This window comes from Camelina sativa, chromosome 20 (genome assembly GCF_030686135.1).
Source record: "Camelina sativa cultivar CO46 ecotype springtype chromosome 20, ASM3068613v1".
NCBI lineage: Eukaryota > Viridiplantae > Streptophyta > Magnoliopsida > Brassicales > Brassicaceae > Camelina > Camelina sativa.
In genome coordinates, this window is record NC_141899.1 from 34,438,325 (window position 1) to 34,461,107 (window position 22,783).

General features: G+C 35.1%; 3 protein-coding genes and 1 pseudogene across 4 annotated transcripts; 3 read left to right on the forward strand and 1 right to left on the reverse strand.

Annotated features, from left to right (window-relative positions):
• Nucleotides 1–578: 578 nt before the first annotated feature.
• LOC104771925 (casein kinase II subunit beta-1-like) lies at nt 579–4,327 on the reverse strand (annotated as a pseudogene). The gene is made up of 12 exons (XR_015593982.1): nt 4,178–4,327; nt 3,400–3,467; nt 3,101–3,271; nt 2,852–2,961; nt 2,603–2,768; nt 2,300–2,482; nt 2,102–2,210; nt 1,919–2,012; nt 1,513–1,731; nt 1,148–1,270; nt 997–1,067; nt 579–915 (listed from the first exon to the last, which is right to left on the reverse strand). The product of XR_015593982.1 is annotated as a casein kinase II subunit beta-1-like (transcript).
• Nucleotides 4,328–5,035: 708 nt separating this feature from the next.
• On the forward strand, nt 5,036–7,431 carry LOC104771926 (AT-hook motif nuclear-localized protein 8-like). The gene is made up of 5 exons (XM_087503431.1): nt 5,036–5,914; nt 6,007–6,062; nt 6,264–6,395; nt 6,498–6,659; nt 6,806–7,431. The coding sequence occupies exons 1-5, from the start codon at nt 5,362–5,364 to the stop codon at nt 7,091–7,093; spliced, it is 1,191 nt and encodes a 396-aa protein (XP_087359557.1). The 5' UTR covers nt 5,036–5,361; the 3' UTR covers nt 7,094–7,431.
• Nucleotides 7,432–17,039: 9,608 nt separating this feature from the next.
• Nucleotides 17,040–18,059, forward strand: LOC147919844 (uncharacterized). The gene has a single exon (XM_087504130.1). It carries the CDS (start codon nt 17,043–17,045, stop codon nt 18,057–18,059), a length of 1,017 nt encoding a protein of 338 aa, XP_087360256.1. The 5' UTR covers nt 17,040–17,042.
• Nucleotides 18,060–21,344: 3,285 nt separating this feature from the next.
• On the forward strand, nt 21,345–21,728 carry LOC147919845 (uncharacterized). Its single transcript, XM_087504131.1, has one exon. The coding sequence runs from the start codon at nt 21,345–21,347 to the stop codon at nt 21,726–21,728; it is 384 nt and encodes a 127-aa protein (XP_087360257.1).
• Nucleotides 21,729–22,783: the final 1,055 nt, after the last annotated feature.

The window sequence follows — 22,783 nt, forward strand, 5'->3', positions numbered from 1 at the left end:
TCATAGCAGATCATTGAATAAATCTCCATCAATAAGCAGATCATTGAGAATTTTTAAACTCAAAATTTTTCATAGCATATCATTGAATATATCTTTATCAATAAGCAGATCATTGAATATATCTCCATCAATAAGCAGATCATTGAATATATCTCCATCAATAAGCAGATCACTGAGAGTTTTTTAACTCAAAATTTTTCATAGCAGATCATTGAATATAATCTCCATTAATAAGCAGATCATTGAATATATCTCAATCAATAAGCAGATCATTGAATATATCTCAATCAATAAGCAGATCATTGAGAGTTTTTAAACTCAATTTTTCATAGCAGATCATTGAATATATCTTTATCAATAAGCAGATCATTGAATATTATCTCTATTAATAAGCAGATCATTGAATATATCTCCATTAATAAGCAGATCATTGAGAGTTTTAAAACTCATTATTCATAGCAGATCATTGAGAGTTTTTCCAGCAAAATATTGAATTTACTATCATGCTGCCCAGCCAGCAATGATTAAAAGATAATCGCAGAGATCATGTGACAAGTCTTACGGTGTTAAACACATGCTTAAGGACATATATCTCTGCTTCATTCACATTCTTAGGCAACATTATATGACAAGTCTTACTGTGATGAATACATGCTTGCCTTGCGGGGACAATTACATGACAAGTCTTACTGTGATAAACACTTGCTTGCCTTACTTGGGGACAATTTACATGACAAGTCTTACTGTGATAAACACTTGCTTGCCTTACTTGGGGACAATTATATGACAACAAGACTTACAGTGATAAACACATGCTTGCCTTACTTGGAGACAATTATATGACAAGTCTTACTGTGATAAGTCCTTAATTGGAGAACTTACAGCTCCCCTTGATTTTGCACAAAGGCGAACAACCTGACATCATAGTAGGAAGATTCAAAAGAAGCAGTATAACCTTTTATAGATAAACTGGGCCGTGGAGGTTCAAGAGTTTACCTTTAAGCCAAAAGCACTAATTTTTCCAGCTAGTTGGTCTACAGCAACATTACTTGGGCACAAACGAGAACCTGTCATGCAGTAATAATAAATATCTGGTAGTCAACTTACAAAAAGCATCTTAAGGGGGTCGATAAAAAAACAGCTTTACCTGTCCCTGGCCCTGTTTTTCCATGTGATACACAATTGCTGCAGAAGTCACAGTTTTACCCGTGCCAGGTGGACCTTGGATCAAGCTGATGGGCTTCTGAAGGACACTTTTTGCCGCACTAACCTGCTCAATGATACGATAGAACCTGTTATAAATCCGTTTTATAGATAACAGATATTAATTACTCATTTTGTTACCAAAGTAAATGGGCTCCAAAACGATTCTGAAAGTTCCAAGAAGACAGTTACGAGAAACATTCTTTGTGAACTTGAAAGCAATTGATTACGTAAATGCAGATTCTGTCCCTAGAGCTAGACCGCAACAAAAACTAAAACTGAAATGACAAGAAACGTATGAAAACTTACCGTGAGAAGATTCAACATCCAAGATCAAATCAAGAGCGTACTCCTAGTAAGGAACTAGACTGCTGAGTCCACACAAGTTGAAGTCATCTTGAATGTAATCATCATCAACTTCACAAAAGAACTCGTTCCCTCGTAGATTACAGAACGAAGATATCCATGAAGTGTCCTCTCCATCAGACCCACTAACATCTGACTCCTCACTATCTGTATCTGATTCATCTATATTCCCACAAAACAATTCATCAGTCACATCAAATACTCCAGAGACTTAAACAAATGAATTTGCTAGATTCAGCTAAACTGAGCGTTAACTAGAGCATATATCCAGTAAAATGACAAAAAAATAACCTACGTGACCACATGTCAATTCAGAAAAATAGAGAAGTTTACAGGGAAAAAATCTTGCCTGTTATTTACAGAACCATCTTTGTTATAATGCTGAGCATTAACAAGCTTCTTACTGACATCCTGTAACTGCTGTCTTAGTGATACGGTGTAGACTACAAAAATTCACCAAAAGAATAAAGAACAAGACAAATTTTCATCTAGAGCATAAGTAAACAAACTTTATCTCAAAGTTGTACATTACCATCCCCAGAATTCAGCCCAATAAGTAGATCATGTCCATCCTTAGCATCTGGATCAAACGCATGACACATAGGGTTCGAATTGCTGATATGGATAGACTTTACAGGATCCTACACCAAAGAATATTTCTTTAACTGAGACCAAAACAACCACATCAAATCAAATCTTAACAAGACTAAAGGAGTAGTAAGTAAAGTACCTTGTCTTGCGAGTTCAAGTCACTAATAAAAATAACATCACCGACATTGATGCAGCCGATGTACTAGAACTAGAGGCAGCGAATGAGGCACCGATTCTCGAACTTGCACCCACGTTTTTGGTCCCTCCATTACCTCCAACAAAACAAAGCGCACGTTTTTTAATCTATAAGCTCCATCAATGTCTGTTTATCGTTTCAAGGAAAACCCCAAAAAAAGAGAATACCTGCAAGACCTATCTAAACTCAACATAATCATTGCTTTATGTATCAGCAAGAAGTGAATGTGTGGAAAGAAAAGGATACTGCCTTGATACATTGATCGTGGGTAATAAATGTCTTCGCATTTTGGGCAATATATCTTCACTGTGCTAGATCGAGGTAAATCGGATTGATCAACTGCAAGACAAGGTTGGCCACAGCAATAAACTCTTGGGCATCTACCAAAATCATAGTTTTTGTATTTGTCTAACTGCAAAGAAACAGAATCAAGCAGTGCATCTTTTATAGGATGTTATAGATAAAAAAAAAGTCAGAGTTGAAAGATTTCTTTACCATAGCAGCTAACCCTTTGCTTGTCAATATGTAACGAGCATGAATCAGTCCATAAAGCATCTCAGCAGCTGACTCGATCAATTCATTCTGTTCCTCTGTAAACATCTCTCCTGTTACCGACCCAATCCATATCAGACATTCAAGAGACACAATGTATTGGTCTCACTACTATTCCTAAATGCAGATTCTGTCCCTAGAGCTAGAATCTAAAACTGAATTGACATAAGAGAAAACAGTAAACAAACTTACCGTGAGAAGATTCAACATCCAAGATCAAATCAAGAGCGTACTCGTAGTAGGGAACTAGACTGCTGAGTCCACACAAGTTGAAGTCATATCTTGAATGTAATCATCATCAAAAAGTGTCCTCTCCATCAGGCCCACTAACATATGATTCCTCACTATCTGTATCTGATTCATCTATATTCCCACAAAACAACTCATCAGTCACATCAAAAACTCCAGAGAGTTAAATAAACGAAAATTTAATTAGAAAGAGAGTTTTTGATTAGAAACCCTAATTTGTAACAAACAAAAAAAGATGAAACCTTTGAAGAACTTGATACGATAAAGAAAAGAGGGCTTTTGGATTTGGAAATTTGAAGACTTGCAGAACCTGAAAACAAAAGGTTTCGAACATTAGAAAAATGCAATTACGAATAAAACCCTAAAGAGATTAGGGAAAACACGAATCGCTAAATAAAAAAGGGTTTTTTTTTCCTTTTAAAATTCAATTGCAGAAGCAACATACAAATTAATGAGAAGTTTCTGAATCGATTGAAACAAAAAACAAGAAGCCAAAATTGATATTTCGAAATCCAATAACACAAAATCAAACAATCAAAAGAGAGATTTGAATATGGAATAAACATAAAATCACTATAAAAAAAACCCTAAATAATTTTAAAGAGCGAAGATAAACCTGGTGATGATGAAGATGGTATTCGAAGAAAATTAAAAAAAAAAAAGAGAATCGCACATCGCAAATTTGTAGGATGAAACCGTAAAAAGAATTTTGAAGAGATGTAGAAAGTGGAAACTACGAAACTGAAATCAAAACCTTAACGAAATTACAGAAAACACAAATCGCGAAAAGGGGTTTTTTTTTTCTTTAAGAAATTCAATTACAGAATCCACATACAAATTCAAATTAATGACATGTTTCTGAATCAATTGAAAAAAAAAAAAAAAGAAGCCAAAATTGAAGTTTCTGAATCTGCAACAGAGAGATTTCGAAATTCTAAGATCACACAATCAGACAATCAAAAGACTACTCTGTATATGCAGTAAACATAATAAAATCGCCAAAAATAAACAAACAAAAACCTGAAGATGATGAAGAATTGAAAAAACTCCTCCGCTCTGCTCTGCTCCGCTCTCCCAAAGAAAAAGAAAAGAAGAAAATTTTGAGATTTTGATGAGAGATCCTAGTTCTACTGACCGTTGTGAAATTACTTACGTAAGAACGGTGGTGGTGCTCTCTCAACCCTCGCTTATGCTTGTATTATTGGGCTTATAGCCCAGCCCGTATTTTCATTCTAGGCTTTTTTTTCTTTTTCTTTTACACAAATTTACTGTTCTTCTCATTAAAACAAAAAAATGTGGCTGTATAGTAATCTGCCACGTGTTGAACCAGAAGTTAGTGGTTTTGGTTTGGTTCGACCCATCTCTCTCAGTCTCACCCTCTCTAGTGCCACAAGAGAAGAACAACTTACTTCTTATCTTGCTTTAGATTGTCCGAATTGGATCTAAAATAGGATTATGCAAGAACGGTAAGGTAGAGTTTGATGTTTTGGTTTCTCTATTTTAAGCATTGATTTGTTTTGCTTTCAGGTTTGGGTTTTGGTATATGTTTACTCATTTAAGAGTATTTTTTCCCATCCAAAGAGTATTTTTATTTCTAATTTTTTAAACTCTTAAAATAAACAGATGATCACAAATATTCTTTGCTATATTTTGGATGACAATAATAAACAAACAAACTACTGTAAGATCTAATTAGGATTCCAAAATATTTACTTGATCGAATGCTTCAAGTAGAGTAATACCAAATCAATTCAGTTAAAGTTAAAAAACCAAAAAAAAAAAAAAAAAAAAAAAAAAAAAAAAAAAAAAAAAGTTAAAAAACCAAACACCCAAATAAAATCTCCTAAAAACCCTAAATATATATATATATATATATATATATATATATTCATTTTTATTCCTATCAAAATATTATTATTCATTTCCCTATTAAAAATTACATTTTCCGCCACACTTCTTCATCTCCTCCCTCTCTGTCTCTCAACTCCAGAGAGACTCTCTCTCTCTCTCTCTCTCTGTATGTGTGTGAGAAGAGAGAGACTCAAAGTTGTTAGCTCATTCACACGCTTTTAGCTTTGTAATTTCTATTTTCTCGGAATTCACAAAACAGAAAGTTTCAACCTTTACGAAAATTAGGCCGAAAGAAACAATCTTTGAGTTTTTTTTTTTGGATTCCTTCTTCTTCTCTCTTCCCTTCTTCTCTAATGGATTCCAGAGATAACCCACCACAACCACCACCGTCACACCTTCAACCTGGTATGTTAATGTCTCATCATTACCGTAACCCTAACGCCGCCGCTGCTTCTTCTGCATTGATGGTTCCCACTTCCACATCTCAATCGATCCAACATCATCAACATCGTCTACCTTTTGGTCATCCTCAACAACAACAACAATCTCAAACGTTTCAACAACAACAAATGGATCAGAAGACGCTTGAATCTCTTGGATTTGGTGATGGATCGTCGCCTTCTTCTCAACCGATGCGATTTGGGATCGAGGATCAGAATCAGAATCATCAACCACAAGCCAAGAAGAAGCGAGGTAGGCCTAGGAAGTACACTCCTGATGGTAGCATTGCGTTGGGTTTAGCTCCCACGTCTCCTCTTCTCTCCGCCGCTTCTAACTCTTACGGTGGTGGTGGTGAAGGTGGTGTTGGAGATAGTGGAGGCAATGGTACTAACTCTGTTGATCCACCTGCTAAACGAAACAGGGGAAGACCTCCTGGTTCTAGCAAGAAACAGCTTGATGCTTTAGGTATAGAAACAAAACTCTAAAAGTTTGAATCTTTTTAACACATTTTTGTTTTGGATTACATGCAATTTGATTTTATGGGTTTCTTTTTGTAGGAGGAACTGCTGGAGTTGGGTTTACACCTCATGTCATTGAGGTTAAGACAGGAGAGGTAAAGTGTTGTTGTTCTGTTTCAGTAATCTCAAAATGTGTTTTTGTTTCATGCTTCAAGATTAGTAAATCTCAAAATGTGACTGTATCATGCTTCAAGATTGTAATATGTCTTGTTTCAATGAATTTAGATGGCAGAATGAGTTTTGGATGTTGTTCTTTTGTGAAATTGGTATGAAATTTACTTAACAATTTTTTTCAGGACATAGCGGCAAAGGTCATGGCTTTTTCAGATCAAGGGCCAAGAACAATATGTATTCTCTCTGCAAGTGGTGCAGTTTGTAGAGTGACGCTTCGTCAAGCTTCTCATTCTGGTGGAATCATTTCTTATGAGGTTTAAAATTATGATCTTTTCTTTTTTTTGCTGTCTTTAGTGTTAAGCTTTAGTCTTAGTGTGTCTTTGGTGTTGAGATTTAAATATGTGTTCTTTTTGCAGGGACGGTTTGAGATCGTTACTCTCTCAGGCTCGTTCTTGAATTATGAGGTAAATGGTTCAATGAACAGAAGTGGTAGCTTGAGTGTCTCTTTGGCTGGACCTGATGGCCGGATTGTAGGTGGCAGTGTAGTTGGTTCACTGGTAGCCGCAACACAAGTCCAGGTACAGAACGTGAACTCTTGTTGCGGAAGCCTAGCCTTTTTCATTGTATTCGAGAGTTAGGAAGATGGTTTAATAGGTGAAGCGCAAATATAATCACAATCTGTTTAATCATTTGATGTTCATTTGTTTCGTGATGTGATATATAGGTCGTAGTGGGAAGCTTTGTTGCGGAAGCAAAGAAACCTAAACAAAGTAGCGTTAACAATGCTCGGGGACAGAATCCTGAACCGGCTTCAGCGCCTGCTAACATGTTGAACTTTGGATCAGTCTCTCAAGGACCATCGAGCGAGTCATCAGAAGAGAATGAGAGCGGTTCTCCAGCAATGCACCGTGACAGTAATAATGGGATTTATGGAGCTCAACAACAGCAACAACCTCTTCATCCTCATCAGATGCAAATGTACCAACATCTTTGGTCTAATCATGGTCAATGAAATGAATTTGCTGCGGAAACCTATCTCGGTTTTGGTTTTGGTTATGGTTATGGTTATGGTTAGGGTGGAATTGATCTTTCTTTCCGTAGTCTGATCTCTTCTCTGCTGCTTACACAATCTTAAGAAGAGACTAGCTTCATGTCGTTCTTTGTAGCTTTTTCTTTTTAGGGGTTATTAGATAAAAAAAATATAGAGAGATCTTGAAATTAGTCTTCTTTCAGGGTTTTTTGTTTTTGTTTTTGGGACTTTAGTTTCTCAGTCATATAATTATCTTTTTACTTTTATATTTTTTTGCTATGATATTGATTAGAAAAGAAATAAAAACCTTCTATTTAAAATTCATTTATCACCCACAGTGAATATTATATGGTTTTTTTACATCTTTCTTGTTAATATTTATAATTCAATTTAGTACTTCGTAGTAAGTTTCGAAGTGCGTCAGACAGAGCTGAGCCGTTAAACCATGCGATTATTAAAAAAAAAAGGTACTTTAGAGCACCTCAGATGTGGAATAGAAACTTACAGCTTGATCATCGTCATCATCATGTCTAATGCAGTCGATTCTGTTCGAACTCTGGTCTGGTGTTGATTCACAACATGTTTTAGACCAATGAGCCGAAAGTAACGACTGCAGCCATTTTGCAGAGAGTACTATTTTATAGTAAAATGTCGGCATGACATGTCTTTTGTCTCATTTCTTAGCTACGTTCATATCTTCTTCTTTTTTTTTTTTTTTCAATTTCTGTGATGCGAAGTATTTTGCCATGGGTTATTACTCCCTCCGTTTCATATTAAGTATCATTTTAGGATTTCTCACACTTAAGAAAATTATTAAATTTTCAATTTTACCCCTTACTGTATAATGATATAAATGATCCGTTTTATTTTCTTTCAGTTTTCTACAAGTATTTGGTCTAATACAAATTCAGTTTACACTTATTTCGCTTTCTAAATTTCTTCATCTTTCAAATATTAAAGGAGATCGTTTGGTTGGTTCCTTTAAAGCTTTATCTATTGATGTTTTTCCAAGTATTTTAACAGTAAAACTTTTTAAGTTAGTTGGCAAAAAAAATAACTAACTACCACATACCTTTCCTTTTTTAAAAAGATGGGATTTAAACACCACCAAATAGAGAAAACAAACCCCAAAAAAAAAAAAAAACTAGTTAAGCAAATGTGTAATCGTTTCTTGGAAACGAAAAGTTGTTGCTGAGCCAAAAAAAAAAACAAATCAATCAATCAACTCAAACCCAATAAATAATACTTCCTCCGTTTCATATTAAGTGTCATTTTAGCCTGAAAATTTTGTTTCAGAATAAGTGTCACTTTGTATTTCCAACGTAGATGTTTGATAAATTTTCCAATTTTATCCCTAAAAATTTAATGTATTAACCAATAGAAAAAATTGTATAATATATTAATAATAACCTCTATAAATTAATACTCTTTTAATTAATACTCGCTATAAATTAATAAATTTTTCTGGTCCCGAGTTGGGCCAGATAAAAAATAACACATTTCGATAAAATAATAAGATAATATATTTTTTAAAAATCCTATATAAAAATATGGTCTCATCGATATCATAAATTAATAATCAAATAAACTAAAATATATAGTCGGGGTAAAAAATGACACATTTCGATAAAATAATAAAATAATATTTTTTTTAGAAATCCTATGTAAAAATATGGTCTCATCGATATCATAAATTAATAATCAAATAAACTTATATATATATATATATAAGAAAATCTAGTGAGATATGACTCTACTGTTATTTGCCTATATCTAAAAAATCTAGTGAAATATAACTCTATTGTTGTTTTCATATTCTTGAATTTGCATTATTGTTGGAGCTCATATCTAATCTTATTCATTGTTATCTTCTCAAATCGCATCCAAAAATTATGGAGAGTCCTAGATGCGATAATTGCTTCTTTAGTAATTGGTTTTAAAAGTATCGCTATATCTTTTTCGACTTCATCATTACCAAGAAGGATAGTAGTAACAATTTCTTTTAAACTCTAAACTTCTAACATTTATTATTTTTACCTAGATAATATAGTAAACAATTGACATTCATCTTATTACGATAGCCAAGATTACAAATTCAAAAAAAAAAAAAAAGTTGAATGATAAGAAAAATACCTTGTTTTGTAATAGAAAATTTTCAAAATTATGAAAATGAGAAAATTAATAATTATTAATTTATCGATAAATTAAAACCTCTATAAATTAATAAAATTTCATGGTCCTGACCTTTTAATTTATAGAGGTTTTACTGTAATTAGTCATGCCCGTTCCATCAACAAGTAATTATTAAGTTTGAGTAAAAACATAATTTTTTTTTCAGCAACATAATTTCTTTTATTAAATTTTGACAGAAAGAAAACTGAGAGAACTAAATCTAAAACGATGAATTTTAAATCTTAACATCGGACTAAACCTATATTATGTATAAAAAAAAAACTTCAGGCAAAGTACACACCATTCTGTAAAATATAACTTAGGTAATTCACACCACTATCAAAAACTCATTTCCAAATTAAGTCATAAAATTTTCAAAACAGAATACACCTTCTTTTTTATAATAATAAGGTATACACCTTCTTTTCTATAATACACGGGTCAACATTTTAAAAAAAAATAATCTAATATAATAAAAAAAAGTATTTTTATATATTTTTAAAAAAGTTATTTTGTTTGAGATAATATATATTTTAATTAATCTGTAAATCTATTAGTCTTTTTGAATACTAATTATTTTAGAATTTTCTAATATTTGCATATTGTTTGTTTGTTTGTTGTATTTGCATCATTATTTTGTGAAATATGAAGTAGTAGTTTAAATATTATAATTTTGAACAAATAAAAATTATTAATTTATTATCTATATAAATTTAGTTTTACCAACCCGCCAATGTGGAAATTAAAACACACATTTTTTTAGATTGAGTAATATATTTTTGTTTTAAAAAATTTAAATTACAACATATGCAGAAAAAATTCTGCATTTTACTAATCATAAGTATTATATAAAAATTCCAAAAAATTTGTAAATAATAAAAAATAAAGATAATAGGAGAATCATAATTTGAAATCTTAACAAAATCTTCAAAATTTAGTTATTAAAAATAATTATATTGTGTACTTGGATAGAAAATTTTAGTTTTTGAAATTCTGATTGGTTTATATTTTTCAAAAATATATTTAGTAATTTTTCACCATAATTTATTAGAGAGAGAAAATATATTTTTTTATTTTATAGAGTTTTTTATATTTGATCTGTTAGCGTTTTTTATTTTTTAATTATTGTTTTTATTTAATTAATTAACTAAGATTAATTAAATTTTTCTAATGGCAATTGAATGTAATTTTTTAGGGGCATTCTCAAAAATACCCCTTTTCCATACCCCTTTTTAAAAATATCCCTTCATGTTGACCATTTTTAAAACTACCCCTCTTTATATACAAAATGACCAAATTACCCTTTTTGAGTGACAGCAAGAATGTACAGTCATCAAAATCGAAAATAGTTTCCCGCCAAAAAAGTTTCCCGCCAAAAATTTTTTTTTCCCGCCAAAAATCGAAAATTTTTCCCGAAAAAAAAATATTTTTTCCCGCCAAAAAGAAAAATTTCCCGCCAAAATCGAAAATTTTTCCCACCAAAAATATTAAAATTTATACCTTTTAAAAACATTGTAAATACTTTTAAAAAACTTTTAAAAGCGTTTACAAGGTTTTTAAACACATTGTAAACACTTTTAAAAAGCTTGTAAATGCTTTTAAAACCTTTTAAAACCCTTTTAAAAATCTTATAAAAACTTTTACAAGGTTTTTAAAAACATTGTAAAAGCGTTTACAAGATGTTTAAAAACCTTTTAAAAATCTTTTTAAAAACTATTTGAGAACCTTTTAAAAACCTTTTAAAACCTTTTAAAAATCTTGTAAAAGCGTTTACAAGTTGTTTAAAAAACCTTTTAAAACTCTTTAAAATATCTTGTAAAAGCCTTTACAAGGTGTTTAGAAGGCTTTTATAAGGTAGAAACCTTATAAAACCTTTTAAAAACCTTGTAAATTTTTTTTGGCGGGAAAAATTTTGGTGGGAAATTTTTTTTGTCGAAATTTTTTATCAAAAGTTTTTTGACAACAAAATTTTTGGCGGGAAAATTTTTTCGAAAATTTTTTGGCGGGAAAATATGTCGGAAATTTTTTGGCGGGAAAATTTTGTTTTTCTTTTTATTGAATAAAATAATTTTTATCTAAGGGTAAAATGGTCATTAAAAATTAAGAGAGGGCAAAAATAAAAATGGCCAGAAAAGAGGGTATTTTTGAAAAGGAGTATATCAAAAGGTGTATTTTTAGCAAATTCTCAATTTTTTACATATTTTAAGGTTAGTTTCATATTTGTACTTTTCAATTAATACAGTAAGATATATATGTCTACTTCTGAAAATCAAAAGCATTCAATTTTTTTAGCCATCAAATTGAACAATTTATTTTATTACATGACATAATATTCACTATTAATCTGAAGATAAAATAAAAAGAGAAGGTATTTTAAAATACCTTATTTATCGAGGTATATAATAATTGAGAGAAGCTTGAATTTGGTGATGGATGGAGATGGCGCAAGAACTCGAACAGCTGACTCTAGAGCATTGACACAAGCTCATATACCACCAAACTATTAGAATAGTCGCGCAAAGCTGAGCAACCAAAAATGTTTTATATTGCAATTTGTTCTTCCTCTTTTTACCTTTTTATACAATATTATAGTACATGCACTATTCTTTAGCTTTTATCCATAAGAAACTTAATTAGCATGTATGATGTATGACAATAGTATCTAAAGTGCGAAGTTTTTATCTTGTGAAGTTGTGATAACTGATAAATAAGAATAAAATCCACTGCTCAGCCAAAAGATTACTAACGATTAAAAACAAATCTATACGACTATACTAGTATTTTTGTAGAGTCTTTTGAGAATTAAGTCTGTTTTGGAAACTATTAGAATTGAAGACATTAATTGTTTAAATCTATATCTAAACAAATTTAGTTAATATTCTCTACTATTATTATAACCAAACACAATTAAAATATTTTAAATATTCATATATATTTATATATAAATGTTCTAAAATTAATATAGATATTTAGAAGATTTATGGGGGATTTTCAAAATATCCTTTTTTCTATCTCACTTTTCAAAAATACCTTTTGATGGTGTCCATTTTCAAAAATACCCTTTTTAATATATAAAATGTCAAAATTATAAATCATAAACCTCTAATACTAAACTCTATCCCTTAAAAACTATACCCTAAATGTAAATTGGGAACCCAACCTAAGAAAACAAATTCTAAAAATTAATTTAACATATGATAATTGTGTAAATAGGACAAAAATGAAAATGTTCAAAAAAGGGGGCATTTTTGAAAAAGGGTATGCCAAAAAGGGCATTTCTAACAAATTCTCAAGATTTATTCCAGATTTAAATTTTTTTTTATTCTCCTATCATCTTTGTTTGAATTTAATTTTTAGTTATGGTGAATTATTATATAATACATAAATATGAAAATATATATTTTCTACATATATTGTGATTTGATTTTTTTTAAAACAAACATATTATTTAATTAATATAAGAAGTGTGTGTTCAACATACATATATAGTAAATTTTAAAATTTTAAGACGTTTAAAAAATATAAATGATATATCTAAACTTAATAAAACATTTAAAATTATGAATATTTAAAAATCTTAAAAAACACAGACAAGTTCTATTACATGACGAGTTATATTACATGACAAGTTATATATATGATGAGATGATTTTTAATCAATAATAAAAAAATATATATCATTAATCAGATACTTCAAAACGGTTAAAAATTTATTTTCATAATTTTAACAACATTATTGTATGTGAAATTTTGAAACAACTCATCCCGTTTTTTTTACGGTATAATATTTATCATATTTAACTTTTTAAAAGTTTTAAATATTTTTCATATTTAACCTTTTAAAAATCTTTAAAATAAGGAACAAAAGTTTTAAAATCTTTAAAATCTTTAAAGTTTTAAATAAACCAAATAAAAGTTTTTAAAGTTTGAATGCCTGATAAATCAAGAGTCTACTCATTTGTATTCAGAATCATTTTGGCAATTGAGAATATCATTAATGTCGTAGTTATTGCAATGTAATTTTCCAGAAATTTTGTCTACAAATTTATTTTCCGGAAATTTTGTCTAGATTATTAGCAAAAGAGTATATTTTCGCGGGTCCTATGAAATTTTAGACATCGTTTTGTCTACAACCTAAATAAATGGAGGCTCTTAAATTATGAATTATCAAGAGACCCATAAAATACTAATAGATCCATATAAAATTGCTAGAGGTCGATAGAATTAATTGCATTAGTAGTATTAATTGCTAAAACTTTTCTTATTAGTATTTTTGAGCAAAAACTGCTGTGAAATTATTAGTATAGATTAACTTGACCTTCTACTTAAAATTCATTTATCATCCACAGTGAATATTATTTGTTTTTGCATCTTTCTTGTTAATATTTATAATTCAATTTAGTACTTCGTAGACAGAGCTGAGCCGTTGGATGTGATGATGACCTGTGAAGGTTTTGTTTTTGCATCTTTCTTGTTAATATTTATAATTCAATTTAGTACTTCGTAGACAGAGCTGAGCCGTTGGATGTGATGATGACCTGTGAAGGTTTTTCTGCCGTTGAAAAGTTATAAGAATTAATAATAACTTTGCGATCAAAAAAATAAAAAAAAGGTACTTTAGAGTACCTCTGATTTTGAAACCATACTCATCGTCATCATCATCATCAATCATCATCATCACATCGTGAAATGCAGTCGATTCTATTCGAACTCTGGTCTGGTGTTGACTCACAACATGTTTAGACCAACGAGCCGAAAGTAACGACTGCAGCCAATTTGCAGCCAGCATCATTTTATAGTCGTATTTTGACATGGCATGTCTTTTGTCTCATTTCTTAGCTGCTGCCTACGTTCATATCTTCTTCTATTTTTTTTTCAGTTTTTATGATGGGTAATTTTGCCATCGGTTATTTATTGGGGAGTTGATTGATTTTTTTTTTTGGGCTCAGCATCAATTTTCCATTTCCAAAAAATGATTACACATTTGATTAAATAGTTTTTTTTTTGGGGTGTGTTTTCTCTATTTGGTGGTGTTTAAATCCCATCATTTTAAAAAAGGAAAGGTATGTGGTAATTAATTATTATTTATTTGCCAACTAACTTAAAAAAATTTACTGTTAAAATGCTTGGAAAAACATCAATATATAAAGCTTTAATGGCACTAACCAAAAATCAATTTATGTTGGACATGGGCTGCGCCCAATATGCCACTCGGCCCAACAAGACAAGATAATTGCGATTTCAGTCCGACAAAATTGGATGCAAGTCATTAATAATCTGTAAAGGGCAATCTCGGGAATTCACGACGGAAATCCTAGAAAACCCTCGGTCAACAGTACACTATATAAAGAAACAGTACTCATTGGAGAATATCCATCAGACTCGCGTACAATACCCCGAGAGCAATACTTTGTGTCTAAAGACTGTTATTGTTTTCTGTATAATTCCTTTTAGCTTCCGAACTCGTCATTACTAGCTTGTTAGTTCTCCTGTGAACTGACGAGCTCAATCTTGACTCGTTTTATTGACGACCTCACATTTTCATCGTTAATAAAGAATCATCTTCACTCTTCCCCCAAAAATCCTTATTTACTTAGTGTTGTGCAATCTCTAGTACACAGAAAAAGAAAGGTATTAAAATACCTCATTTGCATCCCCTAATAGAAATTAGTGAGACGACATTGACTTTGGTTTTCGACAGACGCAACTACTCGAACGCTTGTAATTGCCAAGGCAATATCACAACCTTGCACCACTAGCCCACGAGTAGTCACAGTATTTGCGGATCCACGTAAAATATATAACAGGTTATATCTTTTGTCGTTTAACGTTTGGCCATATATAAGGTAAAAAAGAAATGCTTTAGCCAAAATACATCATTCTGTAAAAATATAACTCACGCAAATCACACATGACACAACTATCAAAACTCATTTCCAAATTAAGTAAACGGATCATAACACACACACTCACATTCTCATCAGTCACAAACTTTTCAAAACAATACCTTCTTCTTTTTTCATATAAATAAAATAAATATAAATATGTCTACTTCTGAAAATCAAAAGCATTCATCAATTTTTCTAGCTTGCTCACTTTATCTCTTTTTCTTAGCCATCAAATTGACTTACAAATTGAACAATTTATTTAATTACATGACAAAATATACACTAGTAATCTGGAAAAAAAAAGAGAAGGTATTTTAAAATACCTTATTTATCTAGGTATATAATAATAGAGAGGAGCTTGTATTTGGTGATGGAGATGGCGCAACTACTATATAGAGCATTGACACATGCTCATATACCACCAAACTGTTAGAATAGTCGCGTAAAGAAGAACAACCAAAAAACTTTTATATGGCAATTTGTTCCTCTTTTTATTTTTGCACTTTCTTCTTCAACCTTCAACGTACGTATGAACCAATATTATATAGTACATGCACTATTGTTCAGCATTTGTCCATAAGTAACTTAATTAGCATGTATGATGTATGACAATAGTATCTAAAGTGGGAAGCTTTTTCTTGTGATAACTGATAAATAAGAATAAAATCCACTGCTGAGCCAAAGATTACTAATGATCAAAAACAAATTTCAAAGTATGAACATATAGACTCATGCAATTCATAATTCCTAAAAGTTTAAACGCATATTATACATAATTTTTAAGAAATTAACGTTATATTATTGAATAAATAATATAGTCATATATATATATATATTTATATACACAAAAAGAAGAGAGGTATTTTAGAACACCTCATTTTATATTTTTTGTTTTTTGTTTATTTATTTATTTATGGAGAAAGGTATTTTAGAATACCTTAATTAGGTGGGAAAGCTGTTTATGATGATCGGATAGACCCCCTCATTTAAGAGAGAGTACTACATAGTTTTTAAAGGTGCAGAGACTATGCTTATACAAGGCGCACACTATTCGTCGAACTGTGGACAGAGTTAAGTTAAGCTCACTCTCCCATATATATCTTAGCTGCACCACTAAGCCAGCTCGAATAGTTGCACTCATCTACCGTCTTACTCGTATATAAGCTTTCACTCTCCTCTGTTGTTTGCGTTTAGTGTAAGTTAAAATTGTATTCAAGTAGTCGTTACCGGCTACCGAACATAGCACGGATTTGATGCTTAAAAAGTGCTTTTCTCTCTCTCCCTAGAGCGAAACAGTGTCGCACTTCTCCACCCTTCTCCATCGCTATCCGCGGCGGCGGAAGCCACTTTCAGGCTCTCTTTCAGGCCCTCCCCTCCTCATGGGGAAGCAAAAAAACCCCAAAAAAAAGAAACCCCCGGGTTCTGCTTCACCTTCGAACTCGGAATCACCCCCACCCTCCTCTCCTCCACCTCCACCGGAGACTTTGGCTCCAACCCAAATTGAATCCGCTCCACCTGTCACCAACCATAATGCCTCAGCTGAAGCGCAGTCTTCAGTCTCAGCCATTGCCCCCTCGGATCTATCCACACCTCCAAAGGACGCCCTAGATCTGGAGACACAAATTGCTAATGTGAGTCCTCTTCCAAAAGCTCTCCCATTACCAACACAAAACACCCCGGCCCCTCAGTGGGAACCAGAACAGGGAACCACCCACACTGAACCTGACTCGTCGGCTCAGCCCCGAGATCCAGCTTCACAAAAACAAGGAAACAAAGAGGATAATTGGCTCAAGCTGTTTAAAGGACCAGCAAAGTCACTCTCAAAGAAGGGTAAGGCTTTCACTCTCCCTTCCGGCGAAGCGTGTGTTGAGATGCCAAACTCCATCATTGAAAAGCATCAAAAATCTTGGGATTCCTTCATTATCGGCCAATTTTATTCTGACCCCCCCTCCCAAGGAACAATCCACACCATTGTTAATGGAATCTGGAGTAACAGGTTTAGAGATATTTCGGTCTCTAAGTTTGAGGGCAATGCTTTCCTTTTTAGGATTCCCAATGCCCAGACCCGCTCTCGAGTCCTTACCCAGCGACTTTGGAGTATTGATGGCCAGACTATGTTTGTTGCGGATTGGACACCTGGAGTTATCCCGACAAAGCCGGAGCTATCCTCTGCTCCTATTTGGTTGGAGCTCAGGAACGTTCCCTTGCAATGCTTCAATGATGATGGTCTTGAACGAATTGCTAGCTTGGTCGGGGATCCAAAATGCTTGCATCCCTCCACTATAAACAAGACCAACCTAGAGGTCGCAAAAGTCTTCACAATTATTGATCCTAGGAAACCACTCCCCGAGGCTGTAAATGTGAAGTTCCAGTCAGGTGAGATCAAAAGAGTTCTTGTCTCAAGCCCCTGGATGCCCCCAATATGTTCGCACTGTAAGGAGATAGGACACAGTATCAAGCGGTGCAAACTTGCTCCTATTTCTTGCTCAGGATGCCACTCTTCTGCGCATACTGCTGATACTTGTCCCAGAGCAAAGAAAAAGCAAAAGGTCCCGGTCTATCGCGTTAAAGCAACCCCAGTTGTTTCACCTTTGCCAATTCCAAGATTTTCTGGAGATACCCCAAAGGAATCAGGTATCTTATCCCATACCTCTTCGGTCCTGAGAGGTCCCACGCTAGTTGGAGAGTCCAGTAAATCGTCTAAATCTGTGAAATCCACCAGTTCAGCTGGTGTCTCTGCAGCTGAACCAGACTCATCAGATGTCGTGTCAAGTGAATATAGCGACTCTGAGGTTTCTGTTCGCTCAGAGGAGTATGATGATCTTCAGTTCACGAAGGTGGTGTCCCAAAGGCAACGCAAGCGTGAGCGAGGCAAAGGCCTCCACTAATCCCCTCCTTCAATGAGTGTAGATATTTTTTGTTGGAATGTCCGAGGCTTTAATAAGCTATCCCATCGTACCGGATTTAAGAAATGGCTTCGAAGAAATAAGCCACTTTTTGGTGGTCTAGTAGAGACCCATGTTCAACAGCAAAAGTGCTCAAAGCTCCTCGGCAGTGTAGCACCGGGCTGGTTGCATGATAATAACTATGATTTTTCAGCTTATGGGAGGATTTGGGTCCTCTGGCATCCCAGTGTCAAAGCCTCTGTTTTGTCCAAATCCCACCAAATGGTCACTTGTGAAGCTCAACTTCCTGGCTCCGCCCTTACAATGGTGGTTTCTTTTGTCTATGCCTCAAACGACGAGGCAGAGCGAGGTCTCCTCTGGGACGAGATTCTCTCACTTTCTAGGGACCCGGGGATTCAAGGTAAATCCTGGTCAGTCCTAGGCGACTTTAATCAAATTTCGAACCCTTCAGAGCACTCTACTTCAGATGGTTTCTCAATGGACAGACCTTGTAGGGACTTCAGAGATTGCCTTTTCAGCGCCTCTCTCCATGATCTCACTTTTAGAGGCTGCCTGTTCACCTGGTGGAATAAAAGAAGAGAAGAACCCATCGCCAAAAAATTAGACAGAGTTCTAGTAAATGATCTATGGTCTGCTACTTACCCTCTTTCTTTTGGTCTCTTTACTGAACCGGATTTTTCTGATCATGCGTGCTCTACAATAACCCTCTCCACGCCTAAGCACACCCACAAAAGGGCTTTCAAACTATACAATTACCTTCTGCAGGACACTGCTTTCATTGATCTCATCCGTGAACAGTGGTTCTCTTTCAATCTTGTGGGTTCTGATATGTATCGAGTTTCTCAAAAGCTCCGCGGCCTAAAGAAGCCTATCCGTGATTTTAGCAGATCAAATTACTCTGGGATTGAGAAAAGGGTTATCGAAGCACATGAGCAAGTTATTCAGAGTCAGAATCAGATGCTAAACTCGCCTTCTTCTCAAGCAGCAGCCCAGCTCCTTCATGATGAATGCAGATGGCAATTCCTGGTCTCCGCAGAGGAAAAGTTTTTCAGACAGCGGTCAAGTGTCACTTGGTTGAGAGATGGAGACTGCAACTCCAGCTATTTCCACAAAATGGCAAACTCTCGCCAAGCCATAAACCATATTCACTTCCTAGAGAACGAGTATGGTGTAAAAATTGACTCTCCCGAGGGTATCCAGGAAATCTGTAGGGATTATATCACTGGTTTGCTTGGTGGTCCTGTCTCTCCTCCGTTATTTACTCAGGATGACATCACCTCTTTGCTTGGCTTCCGCTGTTCGGAGGAACAACAGGCTATGTTTTCCAAGGACTTTTCTTCAGAAGAGATTAAAGAGGCTTTTTGCTCCCTCCCTAAAAATAAGACAAGCGGACCTGACGGTTATCCGGTGGAGTTCTTCACTCATTGCTGGAGTATTGTCGGAGGAGAAGTTCTAGCTGCAATCAAAGAGTTTTTCTCTTCAGGGAAGCTCCTCAAACAGTGGAATGCCACTAACCTGGTTTTAATTCCCAAGATCACAATTCCCTCTAAGCCCTCAGAGTTCAGACCTATTTCCTGCCTCAATACCCTTTACAAGGTCATCTCAAAGCTCCTGGCCAACAGACTAAAGTTACTTCTGCCTGACGTCATTTCCCCTTTCCAAACCGCTTTTATCAAGGGTCGTAGCCTGTCAGAAAATGTTTTGCTTGCTACGGAGATTGTCCATGGTTACAACAGAGCAGGCATAACCCCTCGTGGTATGCTCAAAGTGGACCTCCGCAAAGCTTTTGATTCGATTATATGGGATTTCGTCATCTCCACTCTTCGTGCAATTAACCTCCCAGATAAGTATATAAAGTGGATTGAGGAATGTCTCACCTCCCCGACCTTCTCCATAGCTATAAATGAAGCCACCGGAGGTTTCTTCAAAAGTACCAGAGGCCTCAGACAGGGCGATCCCCTCTCCCCATACCTCTTTGACCTAGCAATGGAAGTTTTCTCAAAGCTCCTCTCCTCTCGGTACTCTTCAGGTTACATCTTCTATCATCCTAAAACATCAGAACTGAATCTTTCACATTTGATGTTTGCGGATGATGTTATGATTTTCTTTGATGGAGGGAGTTCTTCTCTTCACGGTATAAATGAGACTTTGGATGATTTTGCTGGTTGGTCTGGTTTAACGATGAATCGGGACAAGACAGAGCTTTTTCTGGCGGGTGTGGATGATATAGAAAGAGCTGCAATATCGAACTATGGTTTCCCTCAGGCCACTCTGCCCATAAGATATTTGGGGCTTCCTCTTATGTGCAGGAAACTAAAGATAACTGAGTATGCCCCCCTGTTGGATAAACTCAAGTGCAGATTCAATCATTGGACCACCAAAGCTCTTTCTTTTGCAGGAAGGCTCCAATTGCTAGCTTCTGTTATCTCTGGTACGGTGGTTTTTTGGATCTCCGCTTTCAAGCTCCCAAGGGGATGTATCCGGGAAATCGAATCCTTGTGCTCTAGATTCCTGTGGTCTGGTGGCATTGAGAATCATCGAAAAGCAAAAGTGTCTTGGGCCCAGGTTTGTCTCCCGAAGGCTGAAGGGGGACTAGGTCTCAGGCGTTTTACTGAGTGGAACTTAACCCTGAACTTGAAGTTTATCTGGCTTCTTTTCGCAAATAACTCTTCTCTGTGGGTTTCTTGGCATCGTTTACACCACTTTCCCTCAGGGCTTTCAGGTCGTTTGTCTGAGTTTTGGTTCATCAAGGAGAGCGCCACTGATACTTGGAACTGGCGCTGTCTCTTGCGGCTGAGACCCTTTGCGCAGAGATTCTTATCAATCACCCTTGGTAATGGCCGATCTGCAAGTTTCTGGCATGACTCTTGGACACCTTTGGGGCCTCTACTTGAGGTGTTTGGTGTAGAGGGCCCTAGACATCTAAGGATTCCCCTCTCTGCTTCGGTTGCTGAGGCTACAAACGGTGCCACCTGGATTCTCCCATCTCCTCGATCGCAACAAGCTCTCGACCTCCATGCCTTCCTTACCACTGTTCCACTTCCTCTGCAAGCTCACACTGATGACTTATATGGCTGGTCTGTGAACGGTACTGTGACTAACAGCTTCTCTTCTTCGTTGACTTGGGAGGCTATAAGACAAACCGATTCCCCTAAACCTTGGTCAAGCCTCATCTGGTTTAAGGGTGCTACACCGAGGAACTCCTTCCACTTCTAGGTTGCTCACCTCGATAGACTGCCCACAAGATCTCGTTTGCTTGCTTGGGGTATGCATAACTCCCCCCTGTGCTGTTTATGCTCTCAAAGTGTGGAAACAAGGGATCATCTGCTCCTTTTCTGCAACTTCAGTGACTATATCTGGCGAGCCATCAAACTCAGACTGGGTCTCCCACCAACCAATTTCCGTAACTGGGAAAGTTTGCTGGACTGGCTCAGATTAAGTAATGCTTCCTCTCCCTCTGCGCTTCGAAAGCTGGTAGCTCAGGCAGCAGTTTATGCAATTTGGAAACAGAGAAACAACATCCTTCATAATTCTCAAGCCATTCCTCCGTCTACCATCTTCAAATCAATTGACCGAGAAATCATTAACACCACCATTGCCAAAGGCCATAAGAAGAGCTTCAAGAAGTTTTTCACTCTCTGGGTCCATTGACTCGTGTCTAGGTTTATCTGGCTATTAATTGAGTTATTGTTGCTTCCTTGTTTTTTGAGCTTTTTTGCCAAGGGACCAATATATTGGTAATCCCCTATGTAAATCCAAACTTTTCATTTTAATGATATTTACTCGCTTAGCAAAAAAAAAAAAGTAGTCGTTACCGTTTAAAAGCTTTTTTTCTTTTTTTTTTCTTTTCAGAATGCTATTAAAAATTATAACTTGAAATTTAATCGACCCTTGTTACAACGTGCATACCATTCTCAGTATTTAGACTAGTAAGTAGCTTATGCGGTTTAATCGTCAAAACAATGTCACTAAAGACATTGAAATCCCTGAACTCTACATTCGTTGGTTGCAAGCCTGTATCTGCACCCCTTCTTTCTCAGTGGGTTTCAACGGTAATGTGCACGGGTATTTCAAAGGCTCCAGAGGGTTGCGGCAAGGAGATCCGCTCTCTCCTTACCTCTTCGTCATTGCTATGAACTGTCTCTCGTTCATGCTTGACCAAGCTGCACAAGGAGGCAAATTTCACTACCACCATAAATGTCAAAATCAAAAGCTAACTCACTTATGCTTTGCAGATGATTTGCTTATCTTCGTAGATGGCTCGCTAAACTCACTGCAAAGCGTTCTTCAAGTCTTAAAAGAGTTTGAAGAAGTCTCGGGCTTAGCAATTAGCCTCCCAAAGACAAGTTTCTTCACTTCTGGCCTCTCGGACCCTGAAATCAATCAAATCAAGTCAGAAACAGGCTTATCTCACGGTCAACTCCCAATCCGCTACCTAGGAGTTCCCCTCTGCACAAAGAAACTCACCCTTTTAGACTGTGCTCCGCTTATCCAAAAGGTGAAAGGCAGATTTAATGCGTGGTCAACTAAGACCCTTTCCTTCGCAGGCAGACTCCAACTGTTAAATACAGTCATAAACGGGATCACAAACTTCTGGTCCTCTGCGTTTGTACTGCCAAAGAGATGCATTAATATCCTGAACTCCTTGTGTGGTGCGTTCTTGTGGAAAGGAACTACGGAGGGCCATCACTCAGCAAGGGTGGCTT

Excerpts from the sequence above, each read along its gene's own strand:
- LOC104771926 (XM_087503431.1), top strand. The coding sequence starts at position 5,362 with ATGGATTCCAGAGATAACCCACCACAACCACCACCGTCACACCTTCAA. Across the intron at positions 6,063-6,263 it reads TTGAGGTTAAGACAGGAGAG|GACATAGCGGCAAAGGTCAT; the intron begins GTAAAGTGTTGT and ends AATTTTTTTCAG. Across the intron at positions 6,660-6,805 it reads TAGCCGCAACACAAGTCCAG|GTCGTAGTGGGAAGCTTTGT; the intron begins GTACAGAACGTG and ends TGTGATATATAG.
- LOC147919844 (XM_087504130.1), top strand. The coding sequence starts at position 17,043 with ATGCCAAACTCCATCATTGAAAAGCATCAAAAATCTTGGGATTCCTTC.
- LOC147919845 (XM_087504131.1), top strand. The coding sequence starts at position 21,345 with ATGCATAACTCCCCCCTGTGCTGTTTATGCTCTCAAAGTGTGGAAACA.